Here is a 26020-nt window from a genome sequence, read left to right as displayed (position 1 = left end):
CCCTCCTCTCTCCATCTTCCCGCTAACTGACATTCCCTCTGACAGCGGCCTGACGAGAAGTCTGCAGCGTTCAGTTGTAGAAAAGCTTCCTGTGAGGTTAATTGATAATGCCAGCTGCCCACCCCACATCACACAATCCACTGCAGTTCTCCACCACTGAGACGGGAGGTCTGGCTGTCTTCACCTCGAACCCTCAATTTGGTCAGACTTCAATCTAAAAAAGGCAGTTGAATATACTCAGGGAATTTGAGCAATTTTGCCTCAAATCAATTAATGATGTCAAGTAAATATATTTACTAAGTTTAGCCTGACAAACGTCTCTTTTCAAACTTTCTCTTTGTATTCACAGACAGGTCTGAGACATGTCACCCACCACAGCGTCTGGTAGATAAGGCTCACTACTGTGCAAAAACACCTTTATTTGTCTAGTGGTGGGTGTTAATTTATCACCTTGCCGTTTTTTTTTATATGACTCACAAACATAAGCATGTTTGTAGCATATACTGTTTAAAAAATAACACCAGTTAAGTAGTGGTTGTTACCAATTAAGTGAACAGCACATAAATAACACAGTCTCATAATGGAAACATCAAAGAAACAATGGTTAATAGGTTTTTTTTCTGTAGTGTTAAACCATAGAGAGCAGTTTGACTCCTGAATCTAGACTGTTAGGGAGTGAATTGTAATGGAGGGACTAGTATTGTGGAGCTGATGTTTTTTGTTTTGTTTGTTTTTTTGTAGTTAGTAGGACTCCTACCCTGTGAGGTGTGGTTAAGCATTACAGATACTGTGGCCATGACAACCCAGGCGGGTGGGTGTATGAGTATATGCAGCTGTTAGGGTGGAGATGAGATGTTCTTTTCCTCTCTCACACTCATTCTCTCTGTGTCTCGTTCCTGTCTCTGTAATAAGATAAGGAGGGATTCTGAATGTATTATGTATTCTTAGTCTTAATGAATCCTTTCAGGGGCTCTCAATCAATCTTCTCACACAATATGTCTTGGTATCGAAACCTATTGCTAATTAACTGGAAATTTTACATTGGAGGGCAGGAAGCTGCTTTTGGCAAAATGTCACTTTACAAAGTGCTGTGAAGTGGACCAGTTGTGACATCACATAATGGCAAAGGCCTAGCTTGTGAATATTAATTGGGCTGTGTACACATAAATTAGATAATCTGACAATCATATTTTGAAAAATATATTTTGTTTTTTTTTCCATACAATGAAAGTTGATTGCGTCCCATGTTGTTTTGGATGCCATTGGATGTGTGTGTGTGTTTCTTTTTGTAATGCTTGTGAGCGTGTGTATGTTGTTTTCCGCCTCCGACTGTTTGCTGCTCTGCCCCTGTGCTTGTTAGGAAAATCATGTCTCTGTAGACTTTCAGCTTGATCACAATGAATCAATGTAAATCAGACTAAATCACACAGGAATTTTTGAAGATGAGAAAAGCTCTGGAAAGTGCTGAAAACACATAATATTGTTAATACATTGATTCGTTTGTGAGATCCAACGAGTTTAAAAGAGGCCAAATTGCCATATGGTTGAGGGGGGATTTCTGTTGGGATTGGAAAATGAGGGTGAGAGAGCTGATGGTAAATGTTCTACATTGTGGGGTATTTTTAGAGTCTGAAGAGCCTCTTTTTTGCTTTTTCCCAGAGACAAGGATTCATCATTTCTGTCTAGCTCTAGCTTAGCACTTAATATATATATATATATATATATATATATATATATATATATATATATATATATATATATATATATATGAAAAAAACTGAACATTCACAACTCAGTGGTTCTTTATAACAACAATGCCATTAACACTCTCTAATCATATTTTCCTCTTTTTTCTCTTTCTCTCACTCCTGCTTTCTTTGACATTCAACTTTAATTAGCACTTTTAGCAACAGCACTGTAAACTATTAGCCTATGCCTTACTCTAGAAATGGCCATTTCTGACTAGCCTATCTAGACTTATTTTACTTTATGTATCTAGATATTTATAGATTATCATGCTGTTAGAAAATTCCCCTTTAAAATATTGTTTCTACAACCACTTCCATTTTGGTCTAGGCTGGTTTTGTGCTGATTTAGGTGTTACCAGCTTAGTTGTGATGCTGTCTAGTAGTGCTGGAATGATGAGTTGATGTAATTGATTACGTCGATTATGCACTGTTTATGTTCGTAAATAAACATTTTTTCATATTTCACACAGAAAAAAACTGTCAGGTCTAGAGGGAGAGAAGCTATTTTTTACGAGCTATTTTTATTTTCAACCTTATTCTCAAACCCGCACTGAATGATCGTAACCACACTGAACAAGTAGTTGTTGCACATCATATAATGTGAGTGCCACAGTGAACTTTATTATCATGACATGGTTTAGTTAAAGCTACACTGTGTGATATTTTCCCCCATCTAGTGGTGAAAAGGTATATGACCATCCAGTGAATAATAGTTTCTGTTCCTCTCAATTTCGAATTTCGTTTCAACTCCTACGGTGGCCGATTTAGTCATGGCTTCCAGTTCGACCTCTTCGGTGAGTGTTGCTTTTGAAAGTGATGAGGTTACTTTTGAAAACTATTATAATTTGGAGTTATTTAATTTGCCAAATGATCTATGATCAAATTAATCTATGTAAAATGAATAATAGTTTTCTAGTTTAATAAATGTTTTCGTTATTTTTTTACCATTTCTTTGCTAACATCAGCTATCAGGTTCCCAGACGAACGCAAGCTAATCTTATAAAAGTAACTTTTATCAGTGCTGTCGTTATTCTGTATATTGTACGACATCACTAGCGTAAGGCAAATAAATTATAATGCAATTCAAATATTAATCTCATGTCATCCGTCATAGAACACGGATTTATGTTATAAGGTAAACAATACTTTTTCATCATTGACGCGAGGAAAACTATCCTAGATGTCGTTCTAGTGTTATGCACAGCACACCATGATATAATTAGCCAAGCAACAACAAAACTTCCAATATACACAAATAGGCTGAATTAATATTACCTGTCGAGAAGAAAGCAGGCAACGTCGGCATCCTTTTTAAAATCGTTGCTCCTCATGAGCTCTTTCCATCTTGGAAAGGCCACTCCAATATTTACTTTTGTCTTGTTGATTTGCCTGTTGCGTTGCCGTCTTAATTCTCTTTTCCGCTTCCTTGGCGACTCTGATACATATCCCGCAATATTACTAGGTCCCCGACCCGGGTCGAATTCGGTAATCAATTCCGGGACGTGGTTGCTTTCACACAGAAGGCGGCCCGGCAATGTTCTGGGAATATTGCGGGTCCGACGTGCAGTGTGAAAGGGGCTTAAGAGTGATCCTCCATCATCATGTAGCAGCCTCAAGCAATCCTCCTCTTCACATTCGACACAGTGCCATCGAGTGTAAAAACGCGAAAAGCGAAGCTTGAATTTACGGGTATGTCCCTCTTTGGCAAATGTACTTTCAAGATGGAGGAGCAACATGGCGATCGCCATCCGAACCCCTCACCCGTTTGTATTTTCAATGGGATATTATAAAATTACGAGAATGCATTATTACTTGAAATAAGTAAATATACATTAATGAGCACATATATTTTTGAAAGAACTAAGTGATTTTAGCTAAGAATAAACTAAAAAAGTTACACAGTGTAGCTTTAACTAACAGAGATTGATAAATTATTTGCATTGATGAAATATATATATAAATATAAATATATATTTATATATATATATATATATATATATATATATATATATATATATATATATATATATATATATATATATATATATAATCCTTACACCTTTCTTAGGGGTGGGCGATATCTCGATATGTAAAATATATCGAGATATTTTTTAGTTAACTCGATATGGATTTTGACATATCGTATATCGATATATTGTTTATATTTAATTCTGATTCCGCCACTGTGCTTGTTTGCCTTCTCTGTGCTGCGCTCGTGCGCTTCCCGCCTCCTTGCTTTTGTTCCCCCTCCCCTCGCGTGTTGTCTCATTGAACACGGCGGCGTCCGCAACCAGGTTAGGATTAGTTATCATGTTGACAAGCGTGTGCGTTGTTTAAGACTTAGTTTAGAGACCACGATTTTCCTTCTAACAAAACTGCTTGCTAAAATTCATAAAGAAATATTAATGTTCATCATAGTTCAAATCGCAAGTTTCACTCACAGCCACTTGATTGACACTACTGGTGCGAGATGCACTCGCAGTCGCTCGCAATCATGTCAGTTTATGATCTGTGTCTAACTGATCGCAGAGTTTTCGGTTAAAATGTCAAAAAATGATCGCATATTATTTAAAAACACTTAAAAGTTATTGCAATATCATAATTATTATTATTTTGTCAGCTTTATCACGGGATTGTGATGAATAGTTCTATGCATGTTTTAACCAAGAGGGAAAAACGCGATATCCTGGGTGTCCTGAGACACAGTACAGTCCTCTTCTGTAAGTTGTACTGTATCATATAGCTTACCTTCTGACGTTCATATTTCGTTCTGTAACTGGAAAAGAAAGGAAGTTCGCCTCATGTGTAGCCTACATGATCCGCATTATGAGGCGCTCACGCTTTAGTAAAGAGCTCGACATCTAGCCTACTGTTCGAATTTTTATATAAATTTAACAGGAAGTGTTGTTATGACAAAATCAGTTTATTTATATCTCAGTCATGCCCCAATCTCTCTGCAAAATGCTTACTCTTTACTTTAACTGTAAGAAAAGGGGGTCTTTGATTCATCTTTTGAAGGCATGAAATGAATGAAAAGAATTAAGGCTATATGTATTATTTCTTTTATTTTACAGTTAAATTATTATTATTTATGTAATCAGGGAGTTTTATGTCAAAGGCACATTGTTCCTTCATGAACTGTCTACCTCTTTGCACTTCAATAAAAATATTATGACTTTATGATATTTGGCATATTTGTTTTTGCTGTAGTTTTTAGTTGGTTCTTTTTCCTGTAAAGATATATTGTATATCGAGATATAGCAAAATATATTGAGATATATTTTTTGCTCCATATCGCCCATCCCTAACCTTGCTGATAATTTTAAGAAATAGGCTGTCTGCATATCTGCACAGGTAACAACAGCTTTTTCTGTAAGATATTTTTTCTGCAAAATATAATAATAATAATAATAATAATAATAATAATAATAATTAATATTATACTACAATGAATTTATCATACATACTCGATTTTTAATTTGTAATAATGAAAATGTTATTGTAATAGTAATATTTCTTATTTTGTTAAATATTTTTAGCAATAATAATAATCAGAATAATTATTATTAGTCATATTAATATACACAAAACACACACTTTTAATTTGTAAAAAAAACTAAACAATGTATTTTTAAATCGCAATTTTAACCAGAATAATCGCAATTCGAAATTTTCCCCAAATCGTACAGCCCTAATTTGCATTCAGTGGGGGCGAGCTGTGCCCTTTTTGGTGAAGCTTGTTCGCCAAGGAAGTCTTGCTGTTTGAACTAGCTAAGAAACCTCATGGTGATACCAGAACACCAGCATTCAAAACACAGTTTTTTTCATCAAAGTAGGTCATCCTGTTAAGGGTACCTTGGCTAAAATGTTGGGAACACTTTCAATCAGCTACCATGTTCCTTGATCACCTCAGACTGGTATGACCTAGAATTTCCTGCAAGGTTGTAAAGTGATCTGAGACAATTTGCTGATAAGCAGCACGACACTACAGAGAGGCGATTTAATGAGAATCTCATCTTGTGTCCACTTCACATGCTTAGTCTGTGATATTCTTCGAATCTCCTTCTCCAACAAGACCGCCAACCTCTCCTAAAATATGACTGACCCAATTACAGCACAACGGTGTCTGCCATTTTATCAGAAGACCAAAAAATCCGCTCAGGGTCCCAGTGTGCTCTGATGTAACTAAGAAGGCAATGTCTTGAACAGATTTGACAATTATCTTCGTCTCCGGGTCAGCATGCCATTGTCATTTGCATTCAGAACTAGAGCAGGGATTTCCACACTATCTACTCAGCCGTATGTCCTTCCCATACAAATTGAAGGCTTTGAAACCAAATAAATGGGTTTGTTTGCGCGAAAAGCCTAACTGAAGGATCAAACAATCAATTCCTGTTTGGGATCATCAGGCTTTGCCGCTCTGTCCTGGTTTAGCTGGAGCATGTATTCATTTGGTACATCTGTAGATGTTCTTGAAGACTTGTCTATGTCCCTCCTTGTCCAATGGTGTCTCAGTGCTCTAGGGAGGGGCCAGATGTTCCAAAATAACCTGACTAACCTTCCTCTTCTACTACTGAAAGACTAGAGTTACCAGGTAAGAAGTCTGGCTGTTTATCAACAGGGAAGTTGGTTATTTTTTGTGTTAAAAAGATTAAGGTTATGGTTAATGTAATGTAGCCAAATTGGACATGGACTCTATCAACCTTATCCCACACTAACCCTGACCTCAATTTCAACCTACCATTGCCCCCTGATTTTATGGGTAGGTTGGATGGAAATGGTAGGTTGATTAAGATGTGGATTTTTAATCATTGTGAGGGGAGAAAAAGGATGTGTTAGCAGTAAAGACTCAAGCTAGACTAAAGACCCACACTCACAACTAATACAGATTGTATATCCATTTACAACACACAATGTGAATGATTTTGTTCTTGGTGTAAATGATACATTTGCAAAAAAATTGGTTTCTTTGGTATTAAAGCGTAGCCTGACAAGCCAGACCCACATCAAGATGTTTGGTCTGGAAACTCACCATAGACAGGGCTCAATCTGAGGGGCGGGATAAACGGTTGTCTTTCAAACTCCCTCTGCACGCGATAGGATAGCGCTACAACCAACCAGAGCAACGACGGTGAAGGGGAGCTCGCTGACTGATTAAACATTCGCCGTATCCGGTCGGCTAAACTCCGAACACATCTTCCCTTCTTAAGAATGACTTCAGTGCCGCTCTTTGTTCTTTTCTCAGAGGAAAGCTTAAAGGGGGGGTGAAATGCTGTTTCATGCATACTGATCTTTTTACACTGTTAAAGACTTGGAATCCCATACTAAACATAGACAAAGTTTCAAAAGTTAAGGTGGACGTTTGATGGGAGTATTTCTTTGTCAAAAATACTACTTCCGGTTAGTCATAAGTTTCGGCAAGTTTTTTGAGATCATGCGTCCCCATTGACGTTAGTGGGGGCGGAATTTCCTTGTATGGGCCTTACGGACAATTCTACCGGAAGCGCGTGAGAGAGAGCGAGGGAGAGAGCGAAAGCAACAGCCTACGCCCATCAAAGCGGGGCTTGTAGGATGCTGGACAGGTGACAATTACACATAGCACATAACAATGTCACCAAAAAAGTGGGTTTTTGGTTGCCAGACCAAGACAGTCCTGCACAGATTCGCCAAAAACCCCGCGTTAAGGCAACAGTGGATGTAATTTGCTTTTCCGGATCAGCAACTGAGTTGCGCGAATGTTTATATCTGTTCGCTGCATTTCGGTGCCGACTGTTTCACAAGGCCCAGCTCGACGCCGAATTTTCCCAATCGCCTAATGCTGAAGGATGGAGCAGTCCCAACGTTAGAAGGGTGAGTGAGACTGCTTTTAGTCCGCTTACTGTCTACACAAACCACGCGTAAACACACAAACACACGTGCACAACTGCACTTCCCACATGTACACCTTCAAAGACAAAAATACGACGATATAATTCAAGTATAAATATGTAAATAACACAAGCCGCTAAGCATATTATATAGTTAGTGTATAACTTGTAACTTACCACATACAGACGTCCTGCTCTAGTCGTTTTTGCTGCTGCTCCTGTTCAACTGCAGCCTCTGGGTCTGATTCCGGATCATAGATGTATGGCTGTATCTGATTAAAAGCCATATTTTTATTTTGAATAAAGTTTTTTTCCGCTGTTAGGGATGACGCTCGACTCAACACACAGCGCGCTGCTACACACAGCGCGCTGCTGCACACGTCATTATTTAGCTCCGCTCACACGATACGCCCCCACCCGCTCGGCTTTTTTCGGAAAGACTCGGAACTGCGCATCTTTCTTATATAATTATTAAAAAAATAAAAACTTTTCGGAGATATGCAGGATGCAATGCTACTCTATAGGTACTCAAGATTGACATGACACTGACTGAAACTGAGTGTTTCACCCCCCCTTTAACTCCAAGTCTTCCGGAGGCGCAGGCAGAGCTGATTCGAAAGACCGCCGCCGTTCGCCAGTTTCTGTGTTACTAGAAGCACGCAAACGCAACTCGGCCGACTCTATACATGATGTGATTGGGCCGTCCAGATTCTGAGGAATACAGCTCAGATAGGAATTGAGAGTTGCTAGACCACACTTGCGGGCAAATTAAATTTGCTGCCGCTAGGGTGCGTCTAGGTTTCTAGGCTAATTAAAGCGCTGACCTTATACTAATCAAGATGGTTCTTGATACCCTGCTGCCTGCTCACAATATTATCAATTCATAAACCGTATCATGGCTATAGCAATTGTTTGGACAGTTGTCCATAGCTGTGATACCTTTTGGGGTGATGCTGTTATTCTAAATTCGGTTTCGTGGGATTCAAACCAAGTAAGCCTGTAATGTCTTACAGCATGTTGTTCCTGGCCCGGGAATGCCCTACTTATCCTTGTAAGCATGATTCACTGGTGAAGATATTATACGTTACACCAAATTTTTGCACATTAAAGTAGTTTTTTTTTTTTTTGGCTTTATAGATTATGAACAGGAATCCTACACAGATGCCTTGATTAATATTGAACCACAAAAGAAGCTTTGTTTTCCTGTCCCAGCAAGGCAGAGTATTGTATGCATATTATACATCCTGTCTCATATTTCTGCTCTAATAACAATGCACTTAAATTTCATGCTTAATGCGTAAGAGACATTCACGCTTGGGATAGATAGGACTCCCTTTTGTTCCTGCAGCAACCCACAATACAGGTATCACAATGGCAATGATTCTGGGCTGGGGTACAGGATAAATTAAAAAGGCTTTTTATGGCTCCTGTATTTATGAAGGCTGATTAATGTGTGTATGGCGAGGCAAGCTGTTTTTAAAGCTATATGATTTATGGTTTTTCAATTACTCTCAGTCTGATGACTCTGAGATTGTTAATATAGATGTCATCATTTGCAGTTTGGGGTTGTGTGTGGCTGGGGATTACTGAGTGTTTTGGTATGACTGGCCATTGCTAGAGTGTTCTGGTTGTTGCTAAGGAGTTGCTGTGTGGCTGCTAGGGGGTTACTAAAGAAGAATGGGTGGTAGCTAGGGTATTTTATGCTATTGCTAAGATGTGATTGCTGTTTTCTAGGCAGTTTTCTTGGGTGTTTTAGAGGTTTTTTTAGGGCCTTTGCTAAGCAGTTGTGAGGGTATTCTGGGTGGTGATAACTGTGTTGCTAGGCATTTGCTTGAATGTTGTGGGTGGTATTCCTATGCAGTTACTAAAAGTTGGTAAGTAGTTGCTAGGGTGTTAAAGGGTTAGTTCACCCTCAATAAATGTCAAAAATGAAATTTATGTCATTAATGACTCACCCTAATGTCGTTCCACACCCGTAAGACCTCCGTTCATCTTCGGAACACAGTTTAAGATAGTGCGACAGCGTATCTAAGTGTATTCACACTATAATGTCCACACCACGTTTCATTTTTGGGTAAACTAACCCTTTAAGAGTGGTTGCTTACTGGTCCAGGTCTAAATAACCCGTTCCCTAGATTTCTATGAAATTACAGTATCGTAGTGTGAGATTGAGTATGGCTTCCATGATTCCACATTCAACATTTCTTCCCTTCATTTTCCTGTTATTTCTTTTCAATCACTGTCAATAGTGGGGGTAAAGGCTACAACATGAATCAAATCACAGGCATGTACTGATATGGCTTGATCAAAATAGGCAAGCACACACTGCACATGTCAGTGAACCAAGACAGCAGATGAAAAAATAAGCGAAGAGAGATGGAGCAGGAAATTACAGGGATACAGTCCAATAATGAGCCGCTTTGGTTCGGTTTCTTCAGATGATCCCAGTGATCTGAATGTCAGGGAGTGATATGCTGAATGGGGTTTGTGGAGATTTAAGGTCAAATTCTCCTGTGAGGGAAAAAACGGTTTCTTCTCAATCGTCTCATTTATTTTGTGTGTTTAGGTTGGGCAGGAGGGGTACCTAAGGGATAGTTCACTAAAAATGATGAAATAAAATTCTTTCATCATTTTCTCGAATTTGTCATTCAAAACTGGAGCGGCATGATTTATCGTTAAAAAGATTGAGATCTCATTCGAACATCCACGCAATCTCGTTCCCAATTGACAAAGATTCACCTGAGCCGGAGAGAACAGTTGTCATGCATAGCTTTGTAACACACAGTATGGTTATTTCTGTGTTACATATTCATATTATCACAGAAGTACTGAGATAAAAGTTTTCTAGTTTGACTATAAACACAGATGTCTACGGTAGCGATCAAAATAGAGTAAAGTAGCTTGATGCTTCAAATATCAATTCTGTCGATTAGATCGTTATGCCAGTATGTGCGATTAATTGTAATTGATTTTCGATTTTGTTTTTGGCTTCCAATGATTATGAAAACAATATATTAATGACTTGATTCGATTTTTGTGCTGCTGCTTTCAAAAAGCCCAAACTTGACATCCAAATCAGCCAAATAAGTGAGTGTTGTAAAATGCTATTGTTGAAATTCTGTTTTCTAGACAGCCTTCCGTGCATGTGCTCTGAGACGGGGCGGAACGCGCATAAACAGAGTATACAGAGCGCTTCAGATACGCAACTAAACGGTCAAATAGCCTACACACAAATATGTCAATTCTATTTTGGTAGTGACTTAAGTGAATGTAAACACTGAGAAAGAGTGTTTCAAAAACTAATGTTGGACGTTGATGGAGTATTTCTGTGTCAAAAATACTCCTTCCGGTTTCTCACAAGTTTCGGAGAGTTTTTTTCGAGTATGGGTCCGCTTGACGTCAACAGAGCGGAATGTCCTTGTAGGGGCTCTTCTCCCGGATGGGTGCGCGAGCGCGCGCGTGACCAGAGCGAGAGAGGAAATGCATGCCGCCCATAAACACTCTCTCAGGTGCAGATCCACTCTGAGCAACACGTCTGTCACGCCGCGCTCCATTTTATTCCTATGGGTGACATTAAGGCGACTTCAACGCTTCAGCACAGCATTCTGGGAAGGCAGCGCTGCATTTGAACCGATTTGAACGCAGAAATGACGTGAAGCGTCACATCACGCTTCAGTCGTGTCGCAAAAGTGGATCTTTACGGTCACTGCTGTCACAGGATTTCACGAAATCAACAGTTACCAAAGAAGTGTGTTTTTGACGGAGCGGTCCCAAGGATAAAGGTTCACGGCCGTGCGCGGTGAGTAAAACTGCTTCAAATGTCTGTGTTGTTGGCTATCGTCGCGTAAGTAAACATTAGTAAACAACACGATCGTGTATAACGTTAGTTAATTTATCAATGCAGCATGCGATCTATGGTGTCTGTTTAAATACATTTGTTCAGCTGACCACTATAGGTTTCAGTTTGTTTATTGTAAAACCACCCAAACATAAATCTAGCGTTCTCACAAAGTGTGCTTCGTCATTCAAATGCGCTAACGGTTACTCCATTGTTGTTCTATATAACGTTACACTAGTCTGACGTGCAAAACCATTTTGCTTGCTACTGCTAATGTTTAGTCGAATACAATAGTCCATAAACCGAATCATGTCCTCATAAACTGCGAGTACACACACAAATGTTGACAGGCCACTAAATACAGTACATACCACAGAGAATGACGTCCTGCTGTTGCTGCTTCTCCTGTTCAATTTATTTCATCCTCCGGATCTGATTCTGGATCATATCTGCATTAGTTGAATCTTGGTAACGTTTTCATCTCCACGCTTGAGGATGTCAGCTTTCAGAAGCTCTCATGCAGTAGCTGCACGCTTAGTAATTCTTTAGCTCCGCCCACACGATACGCCTCCAGGCGCTCTGTTTTGTCCGGAAAGACTCGGTACAGCCCATATTTCTTTTATAAATATAATAAAACTAAAGACTTTTCGGAGATATGAAGGATGCAATACTACTCTATAGGTACTCAAGATTGACATGAGATTGACTGAAACTGAGTGTTTCACCCCCCCTTTAATGTATACAGCAGTGTTATTTTACATTTGATTACTTGGTACTATATCTGTTCTGAATACCTATGTTAGTACATCTTTCTGAAAAACCTAAAGCACCATTAAATTTGTATTTGTGTTCTGTTGTCCGTTTTGTTTGTAATTTTCTTTGTTCTTATTGTATTTCTGGCTCTTTACTTGTCTTCTGTAACTGTTTTGAGGTTACACACATTTAAACATTGTCATTTAAAATTACTCAGATCATCAAAGACTTTGATCATATCACCCACCAATAATCGTGTTAAATAATTGTAATTTCAATAGTGAGCAAAATAATCACCATAAACAAGAAGCCCTAGCAGTAGGTACCTAGCAACAAGTGACTGTGATAAAATGTGTTTGTCATTTAATCATTAATGACAATCTGTATATAATTACACTAATATATTCAATAATGAAACAAGTGAAGTATTTATGAGTGAGTCATTGAATCATTCAATCTAAATTCATTAAGATTTTTTTATTGAGTATGTTCTGGCTCACTGCCTATCTAATGATCCCACCACCGTTTTTTCTCTACATATGTTCAATTGTACAACTGTGTTCTGGAGTATTTTGAATTTTGTAATATGTGGAGAAATCTATAAAGTTAGAAAAAAAATAAGTACGATAATAAACATTTCAAATAAACAGCAGCAGTAACATTTTGTCAGATAGTAAATTATGTTATTTTGTTTAATTGCCTTGCCTGTCTAAACAAAGAAATATCTCAGTGGTCAAAAACATCCCTTTTGTGCATGATGAGTTAATGACAGAATTGTCTCTTCTTTTCTTTTTTTCTTTTTGATTAACTGTCAGGGAATTTATTTACATGCTTAAAGAATGCCTCATTCTCTGAGCTCATGTCCAGTTTCACAATCTGACGAGACTTTGTCAGATTGTGGAAATCTGTGGAAAGTCATTGGTTAAAAAGCAGCATTACATGTCTAGTGCATACCAGAGCAGCTAGGTAAAGCGGATGATCGCCGTGATACGGGGCTCTTGTGTTTGTGTGTGTTTGAGAGGGAGCTTGCTGTAGATCGCCCTCATTTCTCTCCATATCTCCATCTCCCTCAAAATATCCTGTTTGCCTTTCCAGACTAAAGTTCGCTCTGACCGACCCTAAATAGATGTTTTCATTTGACAAAAATATGATGAACAAGACCTATGATCGTCCCTCCGTTTATTAAACCTTCGTCAATATTACCTTTGATATCGCCCTTCCTTTGTTGCGGTGCCAATGTTTATAATAAAAGTAAGTCTCACAAAGATAGGCCTTGTTTAACGCAACCGTCCCGGTCTCTCATTGCTAGCAGCTGGCCGGTGATGTTTACAAATCACAGCTGGAGGTTCTTGGGTCCGTCTTCCAAAGCCGTTCGGAATTCTTGCTCCGGTTCCGAGTGCAAACGCTTCCAGATTGTTTCTCTATGGGGCCCGGCTCTCATACCAACCGGGGCATGAGAAAATGGTTTGGGAGTGCACATAGACACATTCGCACACAGTGTGGTCATTAGCATCAGATATGTTTGTGACTCACTGCTTTTAGATGTTCAGAGAGGGCGGTTTATTTGGACATCTGGCAATACTGCCATTAAACGTATTAAGGAAGTTCCTAACAATTAAAAAAAGGTCACATCTGCGGTACTAGCTGTCAGTCATGTCATGTGCGTAAAAAGAATGCTCATAGCAACACACATTGAATGGTTTAGACATAACAGAAGACAAATTTGTACACGCTGACATCACCTAACAGTTCTAGATGAACCGTAGCTTTAGACGTCATTTGAGTCAATCACTTTGATGCATATTGTACACAAAAATGGCAAGAGCTGATTGATTTTAGCTGGCTTTAGCAATTCCAATCTGATTAGCTGCATCCCAATTCATCCTTAAAAGGCTGCATTCGACAAAGAATAGTACAAGTAGATCTTTCGCAGCATAGCCTGTCCCAAGATCCATTGTTCACTGGTGACGAAATTGATTTTTTTGAGAGATGCCAAATCACACTTTTAAAGTATTGGTTTTCAACTTAGTTGAATATCTAACAATACAACTACTAAAAAAAAATGTTGGCTTATATCTTGCTAAGATTGTTTTTTATAGTTTATAGTTATTTTTTTATAGTTTATACTTTTTATTACGTACATAAATGGACTATGGTGAACATATTTAGATAGGTTGTGAAGTCTGTTTTGTTTTGAGGCAGTTGAATGTAACTTTCAAAAAAGTCCAGTACAAGCCGTTTTTACAGTACTTAGCATATGACGGACATATTTTAATGTTTGATCTGGGCAGTCATGGTGAAAATAAGCTGCAGTGTAAATGAAAATATATTCTGGTGGTCAACATTCTAGATAGATAAGCAAAATATGATGAACTCATTAACATCAATCCAAGTGTTAAAGGACAATGGACAATAAAAAATACTTTAATTATTTTTTTTATCAATATTGCGATTTCAATGTTGACAGTATTTCCTTACACACATACTTACTTACTGACAATATTTGCGGGCACTATACCTTTGCATAAATGATAAATGATTTCACACGGAGGTGGCTGTTGAAAAAATTGTGCTTTCTGCACTTTGGAAATCGCGCATGCTCACACCTAGGGGTCGGACAAAACATTGATAGGGCAATATATCATTGTCTTTGTCTGTGCAATACGAGAATTGACACACTGATGCCAAATATTGATATTTTTATTAATAAAAGAAAGCGCTCTAGAAATAGATTTCGAAATAGATTTCCCTGTTACCAGTGTTGCAAATTCATGGCTCCTTAAAGGGTTAGCTCACCCAAAAATGAAATGTGTGTCATTAATGACTCAACCTAATGTCGTTCCACACCCGTAAGACCTCCGTTCATCTTCGGAACACAGTTTTAGATATTTTATATTTAGTCCAAGAGCATATCCAAGTGTATGCACACTATACTGTCCATTTCCAGAAAGGTAATAAAAACATCATCAAAGTAGTCCATATGTGACATCAGTTAGTTGATTAGAATCTCTTGAAGCATCAAAAATACATTTTGGTCCAAAAACAACAAAAACTACGCCTTTATTCAGCATTGTCTTCTCTTCCGCGTTTGTTTTCAAACCTTAAATAAAGATTTGAACGGTCATGAATCAGCGTATTGATTCATGATTTGGTTATTTAGTTTTGGTTAGGTAGTTTTTGTTATTTTTGGACCGAAATGTATTTTCGATGCTTCAAGAGATTCTAATTAACTAACGGATGTCACATATGGACTGACTCTGATTATGTTTTTATTACCTTTCTGGACAGATATCGTGATGTATCATTATAGGATTGTCTGTCAATATATTGATTATCACAGAATTGCTGTATCGTGATATTATCGGTATCATGAGCCATTTATCGTATCATGAGGTACCCTGTGATTCCAAGCCCTACCCACATCACAATGTTTTTCCGATTTCGATAAAACGCACAGCCCTAACTCGGAGTACTCTCCCCTTCCAATCACACACTCTTTAATGAATTCAGGACTAGTGGCCTCTGGGGCTCTGCTCTTTGCTTTTGTTATTACTGCAAATCACCGCACCACAATCCCTTCCAGATGGCCCATCTTCTCTCGGCCCAATTGAATTGCCAGTTTTTACGACTGCATCCCAAAGCATGTTTTCGTGCACCTTTTTGTCTGCATCCGGAAACTTTTTGCTTTTTTTTTGTAAAATACAACAGCATAACTTAATATGGCCACTGTTGTAGAGAGGCTTTGCCTTTGTTTACAGATTATGCCCTCGAGAGGCACTTTAAATTTCAAAGTTAAAAGCAGATGATGCTCAAAAAGCATGGCAAAGAGTTCATGTCTGTTGCTGAGGCAGGACTGGCTAATTAGCTTATCTTGTTGAACTTTCTGCTAGGGTCACAGACAAGATACAATTTCAGAGAGCAGAAGTTAGGACTACAAAATTAATACAAAAATATGATTTTATCAAATGAATTAATAATGATGAGATAATTTTTGCTTAGACAAAATTTTATCTATTTGTGAAAAGTGATTTTTACAGATTTTTAAGTGTATTTACTATTTTCTTTACATTTTAATGTATTTTATTTAAATTTTAAATTATTTAATTTAATTAGTTTCATTTATTATTTGTTGTGTTGTGTTGGTTTTGTTTTGTTTTTGGTTAAGCATTGTAACCAATCAGATTTGTCTACTGGGAGCTTAAATCTAATAACAGATCAGAGTCAGTTCAGTAAGGCGACAAAACTAGTATAGAAAAGATGAAATCGAAATTAATATCAAGGGAAATTATCAGAAAATATGTTTTGTCATCTTGCAATTCTAGTAAAAGCTCTATTAGAAAGAGAGAATAGAGATTTCCATACGAAGGATAGCGTGATGTTAAAGTTATATAAACGGCTGCTTACCTCACTCCTTTTACAATTCCTCTGGCGAACCTCCACCACCCCAGCCCCACCTTTATTCTCTATAATTAAATCAATCCCAGGGGGTGGTGTTTAAGGAAAGAGTTTGGGTTTCTTTTACTTCTCCAATGCAGACAACAAATCAAATCTCTACTGTTTACAGTGCATCCGGGAAGTATTCACTTTTTCCATATTTTATGTTACAGCCTTATTCCAAAATGGACAAAATGTATTATTTTCCTCAAAATTTTACAAACAAAACTCCATAATGACAATGTGAAAAAAGGTCCTTCTAAATATTTGCAAATTTATATAAATAAAAAAAAAAGAACTGTTAACAGTGCATGTCAGAGCACAAACCAAGCCATGAAGTCCAAGGAATTGTCTGTAGACGTCTGAGACAGGATTGTACCGAGGCACAGATCTGGGGAAGTGTACAGAAAAAAATCTGCAGCATTCAAGGTCCCAATGAGCATAGTGGCCTCCATCCTCTGTAAATGGAAGAAGTTTTGAACCACCAGGACACAGTCAGACAGAAACCACTCCTCAGTAAAAGGAACATAACAGCCAACCTAGAGTTTGCCAAAAGGCACCTGAAGGACTCTCAGACCATTAGAAACAACATTCTCTAGTCTGATGAAACAACGATTTAACTCTTTGGCCTGAATGGCAAACGTCATGTCTGGAGGAAGCCAGGCACCGCTCACCACCTGACCAACACCATCCCTACAGTGAATCATGGTGGTGGCAGCATCATGCTGTGGGGATGTTTTTCAGCGGCATGTAATGGGAGACTAGTCAGGATCAAGGGAAAGATGAATGCAGCAATGTAGACATCTTTGATGAAAGCCTGCTCAAGAGCTCTCTGGACCTCAGACTGGGGCAAAAGCTCATCTTCCATCTGGACAATGATCCTAAGCACACAGCCAAGATAGCAAAGGAGCCCTACTGGACTCTGGGAATGTCCTTGAGTTGCCCAGAGCCCAGACATTAACCTGATTGAACATCTCTGGAGAGATCAAAAATGGCTGTCCACTGATGCTCCCCATCCAACCTGATGGAGCTTGAGAGGTCCTGCAAAGAAAAATGGGAGAAATTGCCCCCAAAAAAAAAAAAAAAGGTGCCAAGCTTGTAGCATTATACTCAAAAAGACTTCTTTTAAATTGCTGTAATTGGTGCCAAAGGTTCTTTAACAAAGTGTTGAGCAAAGGCTGTGAATACTTATGTAAATGTAAATTTTTTATTTTATTTTATTTTTTAATAAATTTGCAAAGATTTCAAACATACTTCTATCATGTTGTCATTATGGGGTATTTTTGTAGAATTTTGAGGGAAATAATGAATTTAATCCATGTTGCAATAAAACTGTAAAATAGCAAAATGTGGAAAAAGTGAATACTTTACGGATGCACTGTATCATTATTTTCAAGTTCTGAGGTTAGACCTAGAGTCTGGGTCCACATAATTAAACTTGAATTAACTTAGTCGGATAGGACACTTGTGTCATATCTGCAGTACAGAATATCATAGTGACGTGGGGATGGTCCACTAAGGCCCCGTCCACACGGAGACGCTTTTAACTGTATACGTATAAACTTTGTACCATATCAGCGTTCCGTCCACACGGATCCGGCGTTTTGGAAGCATGAATTCAATATTTTTTGAAACCGGGTCCCAGAGTGGATAAATCTGAAAACGACAATCTTCCGTTTTGTTTGTGTACATGCAATCCGTATATTTTGTGAAACAGGGATGTCATCACACTACGTTCAGCACGGTGAAAGAGTTAAGGGATACAACTACGGGCACTGGGCATGCGCACATCAATATCACGTCATTTAATTAACGTATTTACATTATTGTAAGGGTATGTTTTGGGTTGGGGTAGGTGTAGACGTTAATAAAAAAACATCGGTTAAGTAGCAAATGTATTGTTATTTTATCGTGATATTTTGCCTCACCTTCAACCACTGCTGTACCCCTTCTAGACACAACTCTTCTTCTCCGTTTTTAGTGTATTTCTGTGGCAGAATTACAGCGCCACACACTGGCCTGGCATACAAACTACATCGTTTTGAGTCGTTTTCATTGCTCTCGTGTGGACGCACTATTTCTTGAAACAAGGAGAAAAAAGATTGGATGCGACAAGCTCTGGCTTCGTGTGGAAAGTAATCATCTAAAACACACCCTAGAAACCAACTAGCAATAGCTTAAGCCTGGAATACACGACACAATTTTTGCTCCGTTTTTTTAATCCAATTTGCAGTTTGGATAAATCAACGATTGTTTCCAAAAGTCTACAGATGTTTGAGCAGTTGGAACAGATTTAACAAAAAAAAATATATATGATGGGCACAAACTTTGAAATAAATAATATTTAAATAAAAAAAATTATATATATATTATATAGATTATGTGATTACTACACGTTGTTTACAGAAAGTTTTTATATAATTCTTTCTATTTAAATATGCACTAAAAGATCATCTTTGACCGTTGTGCCACGTCTCACAGCTTTTTCAACGTGTCATGCTCGAAACCCAGCCTTCTTTTCCATTAATCAGCGTCTCGTGTTTTTAAAAGCAAAAATGTGTTCTGTTTGATCATCCCCTCATACCTTTCACTCAGATGTCAAAATAAGTTGCCAATTGAACAGAAAGTGAAACTAAAGTACTGCTTCTTGTCCAGGTGAATGAAGACTTTAAACACATCATATTTTTGTATTTACTGGTAAAGTCATTCTGGTAATTTTCTGGCAATTTATTGGGATTGCTGTGTGAAAGGGGCTTATGATTCCATCCAGTTGGAGGATATCAAAACATGTTTGATTCTATTCATATTTTAAAAGTTGTATAGTGTATTCCAGCCATTAGCAAGCTCATAAAATGTGGCAGTGAGCTTGGGGAAGCCGAGCGCTATTGACATTTAGCTTTAAATGAGCACATTTTACCTTCCATCCATTCCCCAAATAATCCATCACAATCATTCATAAGTGTGAAGAAGTCACAGATTTTGTTTTGAGTTTTGGATAAATTTTATATTACTGTAGTGGTTCCTGCTTTCCCAGTGTCCCCCAGGAATCAATTATTAGTGCATGTATAGTCACATGCTGTTGAGGGGTTGAGCAGTGTGAGAAGTGGAATGCTTTGAGCCTGGCTGGAGGTTCGGGAAGAAATGAGAGGTATTTTGCAGCGTCTGTCACGCAGGGCCAGAAGGAGAAATGGGAGTGCCCACAGTGTGGCGTTTCTGGGAGTTTGTAGACGAGAGATTAAGAGGGCAGGTGGTACCTTGCTTTGCTTGCCCTTTCTAGTCTTTCTAGTTCTCTATCTCTCGGACTGTGCCATAGTTGCCATTATTTGAATTGTGCAGACCATTACATCAGCGAAGTCAGGCGATTGTTCAGTTCAGCTCAAGTGTCAATGATGTACAAGAGTGTCTATGATTTTTTTTTTTAAAACACAAGGAAAAATCTACTTTGCTCATTTGGTTTTAATTTTTGTTTTATATCATTAATCATTAAATCATATCATTAATTTAATCATTAAACAAATTAAATATATTTTTGAGGCAACAGTTAAAAACTATATACAGTGGGGCAAAAAAGTATTAAGTCAGCCACCCATTGTGCAAGTTTACTGACTTATAAAGATGAGACAGGCCTGTCATTTTCATCATAGATACACTTCAACTATGAGAGACAGAATGAGGAAAAAAAAACAGAAAATCACATTGTCTGATTTTTAAAGACTTTATTTGCAAATTATGGTGTAAAATAAGTATTTGGTCAATCACAAAAGTTAATCTCAATTAGGGATGCAGCGATCCACATTTTTTCACTTCCCGATACCTGAATTTGGATATCGGCCGATTCCGATACCAGAGCTGTGTTTGCTTTAATATTATTATCATTATTGATTGCGTTTGGTGTGTATGACACGAGGGAGCTTCCACCTCTGAATTACGGTTTTCCAAAAATCGTCTTGCTCTGCTGTGTTTGGCTAGCCACAATGTTGCTCAATGCTATCCTGCTATCCGGCTGCAAAGTGCAGTCCTTAAAGGGACAGTTAACCTCTAAAATGATGTTAATACAAAAAAGACCGCTTTTAGTAAATGTTGTATATTGAAGACTATGTAGTTTTAATTTTAGCCTACATTTATTCATTAAATTTCATATTTAAATGCAACTGTACATCTCTGAGCTGCCACCTTAAATCTTTATATATATTTATTTGATATTATACAATACACTGGGAATGTGTACAAGGGTTTTTTAGGTACAGTTTTAAGTTTAAGTAAGGGTTTTCAAGTCTTTTAAGTAAAATGAAAGAGTATTGCAATAAAAACATTTTCTCCTTAACTTTTCTGTTCTTGTCGCCTAAGAATAGAATAGCAAAAAGAACCGGACCGAACCGAAAAATCGTGGTTAAAAACCGAGGTGTGTATTGAACCGTGGACTAACTGTATTGTTGCATCCCTAATATATATATATATATATATATATATATATATATATATATATATATATATATATATATATATATATATATATATATATATATATATATATATATATATATATACAAATAATCTGGAAGTTTTTGGGGTCACACCATATGACATTTTACACCCTGAAATAACCTTATATTTTCATGAAATTGTCAAATTATTTGATATTTCAAAGAACCCTGGTTTCAGAGACTCAAGGCTTAAGACTAATCCCAGAAAATGACCTGTTTTAACTGATATCTTATAATATGTAAGTGCATTGTTTTGTATTAAGATGCACATCAGTAAACATGTTAATAAAAGCTACTTAAATGTCCTAATTGAACTACAGCCTAATCCTTGCTTAATCTAAGTCCTGTCTGTTAAACCAAGCCTTATTGACCTCGCTAAATCTAATTATTACTCGCATGCGGCATTTGGCGAGTGTTCATTTTGTTCGCATGTGTATATGTGTGTGTGGTCTCAGAGGTACTTCTCATCTAGTCCACAAAACCTCTGCATGTCCCCTGTGTACCCTACTAGGAAAGGACTATACAAAACTATTCTCTTGACTTATTATTGTGTGTGCACACAATCAGGCTTTGGTCATTGAGTGAGTAGACAATGTGGTCCTCGTTCACAAATCCATTATCAAAAAAATATCCTCACTGTCTCTTGTTAAAATATATGCCTGGCCCTGGTGAGATACAATCAGACATACACATCCCACTTCATACTCTACTCTCAATCACTTCATCAGGACTGTCAGATTGAGATTTCTGGCTTTTCAGAATGTTTACTTTGATGAGCTTTTAGCATTTACTTACCTTTACTGTACACTCCGGTTTTGTGATTTTGTTTTATTTAATTCTATCATAATGCTTGATCTCGCTTTGGAGTCGGATCTTTATTATAAGCTTAATTTCTTTGGCAAATCGCATCTCTGGAATGATTCTTAACTCGGTTATGCGTCTGAACTCTGGATCATCTGAGACTGATTTGTTATGAGTCAAATCTCTTATACGCTTCTAATCTCAGTAACAAGTCTGATCTCCGTTATGAATCAAACCTCTTAGTCAGATCTGTAACAAGTCAAATCTCTGGTATAAATCTGATCTCGGATGCAAGTCTGAAATCTGTTACGAATCATCTCTGGTATGTATCTGATCTCGGTTACAAGTCTGATATCTGTGACGAATCATCTCTGGTATGAATCTAATCTCAGTTACAATTCAGGTCTCTGCTTTGAATCTGATTTCTTGCAGATCTGATTTCTGCTCTGAGTCAGATCTGTTATAATTCAAATCTCTCATACAAATCTGATCTTAGTTGCGAGTCAAATCTCTTATACAATTCTGATCTCAGTAACAAATCAAATCTCTGGTACAAATCTCATGTCAGTTACAAGTGAGGTCTCTGCTCACAGCCTGATGTTGGTTTATGAGTCTGATCTTGCAACTTGTTGCTGGTCTCTGTTGACATCTTTGAACTGTATTGTTGGAGCAAATCAACCATACTACTGTAATTTACAAATGTTCTGCTTGACCACAGTCTCTCTATAACCACTTTTCCTGCTTTTTAAAACTTGGAAGGTTTCTCCCTTGTGCCAAGATTACGTTTCATAGATGTGATATTTGGTAGAGTTGAGTGAGCTTAGGCTAAACACCCAGTTGGCAGTAGAATCTTTTCCTCTGCTTAGTATTTAAAGGGCAGTGCTGTTCTACTAATCTAATAACTACATTACAGACGTCTCTTGACAGTAAGGAGCTCATATTGTAAGCCTACACAAAGCTCTGATCTTTCTCTCTTATCTTCAGTGGCAGGCATATTTCATTAATCAGTGCTTGAGTTGAACAGAATTGCAAATCACTTGTGTTCACATTTACTTCTGTTCCTGGTAATCCAGATAAAAGCGTGTTTTAATGTAGCTGTGTGGACCTTCAAAAAATGGATGGATGTTGGTTGTTTCAGAGAAATCGAAGGATTTATTTATTTACCTTTTTTCTCTGTACAGGTGTGCAAGTGGGTGCTCCCATTCGAGCAGCAGTCACGATGGTGGCCCTGTCGCTGAAGATTTGCGTGCGACAGTGCAACGTGGTCAAGACGATGCAGTTTGAGCCCTCAACTCCGGTTTACGACGCCTGCCGGATTATCAGAGAGAGAGTTCCAGAGGCCCAATCTGGACAAGGTAAGTCACAAAACATGCCTCCATGTTTCCCGCCATTTTTATACTCTTCCACGAGAAATACAACCCCCTCCTTTGAAGTCAACGTTAAATTAAGTTCGAGTATCACATCTAGCCAGACACAACGGCACAACTAGTGGTGAGAGTTTAGAGACGGAACTATCTTTTTGTTTGCATGTAATAAACAGAATTAATACAAATTGCACAAGGAATGTTTATTTATTCATATTGACAAGAGAAGCACTGGTCAACCAGCCATAAATTGGAACAAAATGTAATTGGTGTGAAAATATTACAAAATCTGTAAATTAATCTGTAAATCTGGACATTAATACAGGCCATAAACGGACACGGTAGCCTGACAAGCCAGACCCACATCAAGATGTTGGGTTTGAAAAGAACAACGAGATCAAACGGCCCATCAGATGCTATACAAAGCATAACAAACTAACTGCTCGCAATGCTCTAAATATTGGAAGAAAAATATAATTATTGAATTCAAGGTGGGATGGTATAATGTATCTCTAAAGGGAACTGGCTGTCTCCAGAAAAGTTTTGATGGCATTTCGATGTGTTTGACCCCCTTTCGCCTTCAGAACTGCCTTAATTCTACGTGGCATTGATTCAACAAGGTGCTGAAAGCATTCTTTAGAAATGTTGACCCATATTGATAGGATAGCATCTTGCAGTTGATGGAGATTTGTGGGATGCACATCCAGGGCATGAAGCTCCCGTTCCACCACATCCCAAAGATGCTCTATTGGGTTGAGATCTGGTGACTGTGGGGGCCATTTTAGTACAGTGAACTCATTGTCATGTTCAAGAAACCAATTTGAAATGATTTGAGCTTTGTGACATGGTGTATTATTCTGCTGGAATTAGCCATCAGAGGATGGGTACATGGTGGTCATAAAGGGATGGACATGGTCAGAAACAATGCTCAGGTAGGCCGTGGCATTTAAACGATGCCCATTTGGCACTAAGGGGCCTAAAGTGTGCCAAGAAAACATCCCCCACACCATTACACCACCAACACCAGCCTGCACAGTGGTAACAAGGCATGATGGATCCATGTTCTCATTCTGTTTACGCCAAATTCTGACTCTACCATCTGACTGACTCAACAGAAATCGAGATCAGGCAACATTTTTCCAGTCTTCAACTGTCCAATTTTGGTGAGCTTGTGCAAATTGTAGCCTCTTTTTCCTGTTTGTAGTGGAGATGAGTGGTACCCGGTGGGGTCTTCTGCTGTTGTAGCCCATCCGCCTCAAGGTTGTGCATGTTGTGGGTTCACAAATGCTTTGCTGCATACCTCGGTTGTAACGAGTGGTTATTTCAGTCAAAGTTGCTCTTCTATCAGCTTGAATCAGTCGGCCCATTCTCCTCTGACCTCGAGCATCAACAAGGCATTTTCACCCACAGGACTGCCGCATACTGGATGTTTTCCCCTTTTCACACCATTCTTTGTTAACCCTAGAAATGGTTGTGCATGAATCGCTGTGACTGAGCAGATTGTGAAATACTCAGACCGGCCCGTCTGGCACCAACAACCATGCCATGCTCAAAATTGCTTAAATCACCTTTCTTTCTTATTTTGACATTCAGTTTGGAGTTCAGGAGATTGCCTTGACCAGGACCACACCCCTAAATGCATTAAAGCAACTGCCATGGGATTGGTTGATTAGATAATTGTATTAATGAGAAATTTAACAGGTGTTTCTAATAATCCTTTAGGTGAGTGTATATATATCTTAAACACACTAGAGGTAGGGTGTATGGTCTAAATGTAACAAAAATCTGCAGCGCTTGACAGAAATTTGGATTTCAGGCTAAATGTTTATACCAGCTGCTTCACATCAGTAGATGTTTCTGTATCCGTTATGTCAAAACTTGGGCGGTAAAGTGTCACACTATGTGCAACCTCAGCTGATCACCAGTTCTGCTTCAGACTAAATCTGATGAATAAGTGCACTCTCTCTCTTTCCATTGCCACTCAAGTCATCAAACTGCCACAAACTCAAACATTAATGCTCTTTGCTCGTTGGAGCTTGCGAAATGGACTGGTGTGCGCTATCAGCTCAATAGGAGTCATCACTTCAGGATGAGTCTACGGCTCTGCCACTCTGTGTACATTCATTATACGCACAGCTTCAGTTATATGACTGTCGTCCCGTGCGGCGCGCATGATTGCTGCCCTCGATGGCCGCAATGAATTGGTTTAATCTTATAAATGTCAATTGTTTCCTTTTAGGTTTAAAGACAAATTGCTTTGTGGTTTAATGAAGAGTTGGATATTTATTATGACCATATTTGTAGACCTAACAGGATCTCTTTGATTGGGTATCTACTTCCATGAGGCAAGGAACTGTTTTAATTATGTAAAAATGATTGCAGCATCAGATTACGGGCTCTTCCTGGCCGATGATGACCCCAGGAAAGGAATCTGGTTGGAATCAGGGCGCACTCTTGATTACTACATGCTGCGGAATGGGGTAAATCACATTATTAGACGTATCTGCATTCTCTTCAGACTTTCTTAAGAGTTTATTTTTAATTTTCCACATGGATTCTAGGCTTCATTTAAGTGCTTATTCTTTTCATGTACAGGATGTCCTGGAGTACAAGAAAAAGCAAAGACCTCAGAAGATCAAAATGCTGGATGGAGCCATCAAAACCATAATGGTGGATGACTCCAAAACAGTAGGAGAGCTGTTGGTCACCATCTGCAGCAGGATAGGTGGGT

General features: G+C 38.3%; 1 protein-coding gene across 3 annotated transcripts in view; it reads left to right on the top strand.

The window, feature by feature from the left end:
• tln2b (talin 2b) overlaps nt 1-26020 on the top strand; it is a 241316-nt gene that overhangs the window by 95106 nt on the left and 120190 nt on the right. For all 3 annotated transcript variants that reach the window (XM_067435823.1, XM_067435822.1, XM_067435824.1), the window contains exons 2-4: nt 23107-23280; nt 25672-25769; nt 25885-26014. In XM_067435823.1, coding sequence (XP_067291924.1) covers nt 23145-23280; nt 25672-25769; nt 25885-26014 — 364 coding nt within the window. In that variant the 5' untranslated portion in view covers nt 23107-23144. The remainder of the gene's footprint in view (nt 1-23106; nt 23281-25671; nt 25770-25884; nt 26015-26020) is intronic.

This window comes from Pseudorasbora parva, chromosome 25, assembly GCF_024679245.1.
Source record: "Pseudorasbora parva isolate DD20220531a chromosome 25, ASM2467924v1, whole genome shotgun sequence".
NCBI classification, from domain to species: Eukaryota; Metazoa; Chordata; class Actinopteri; order Cypriniformes; family Gobionidae; genus Pseudorasbora; species Pseudorasbora parva.
This window is presented reverse-complemented; position numbering and strand designations above follow the sequence as displayed.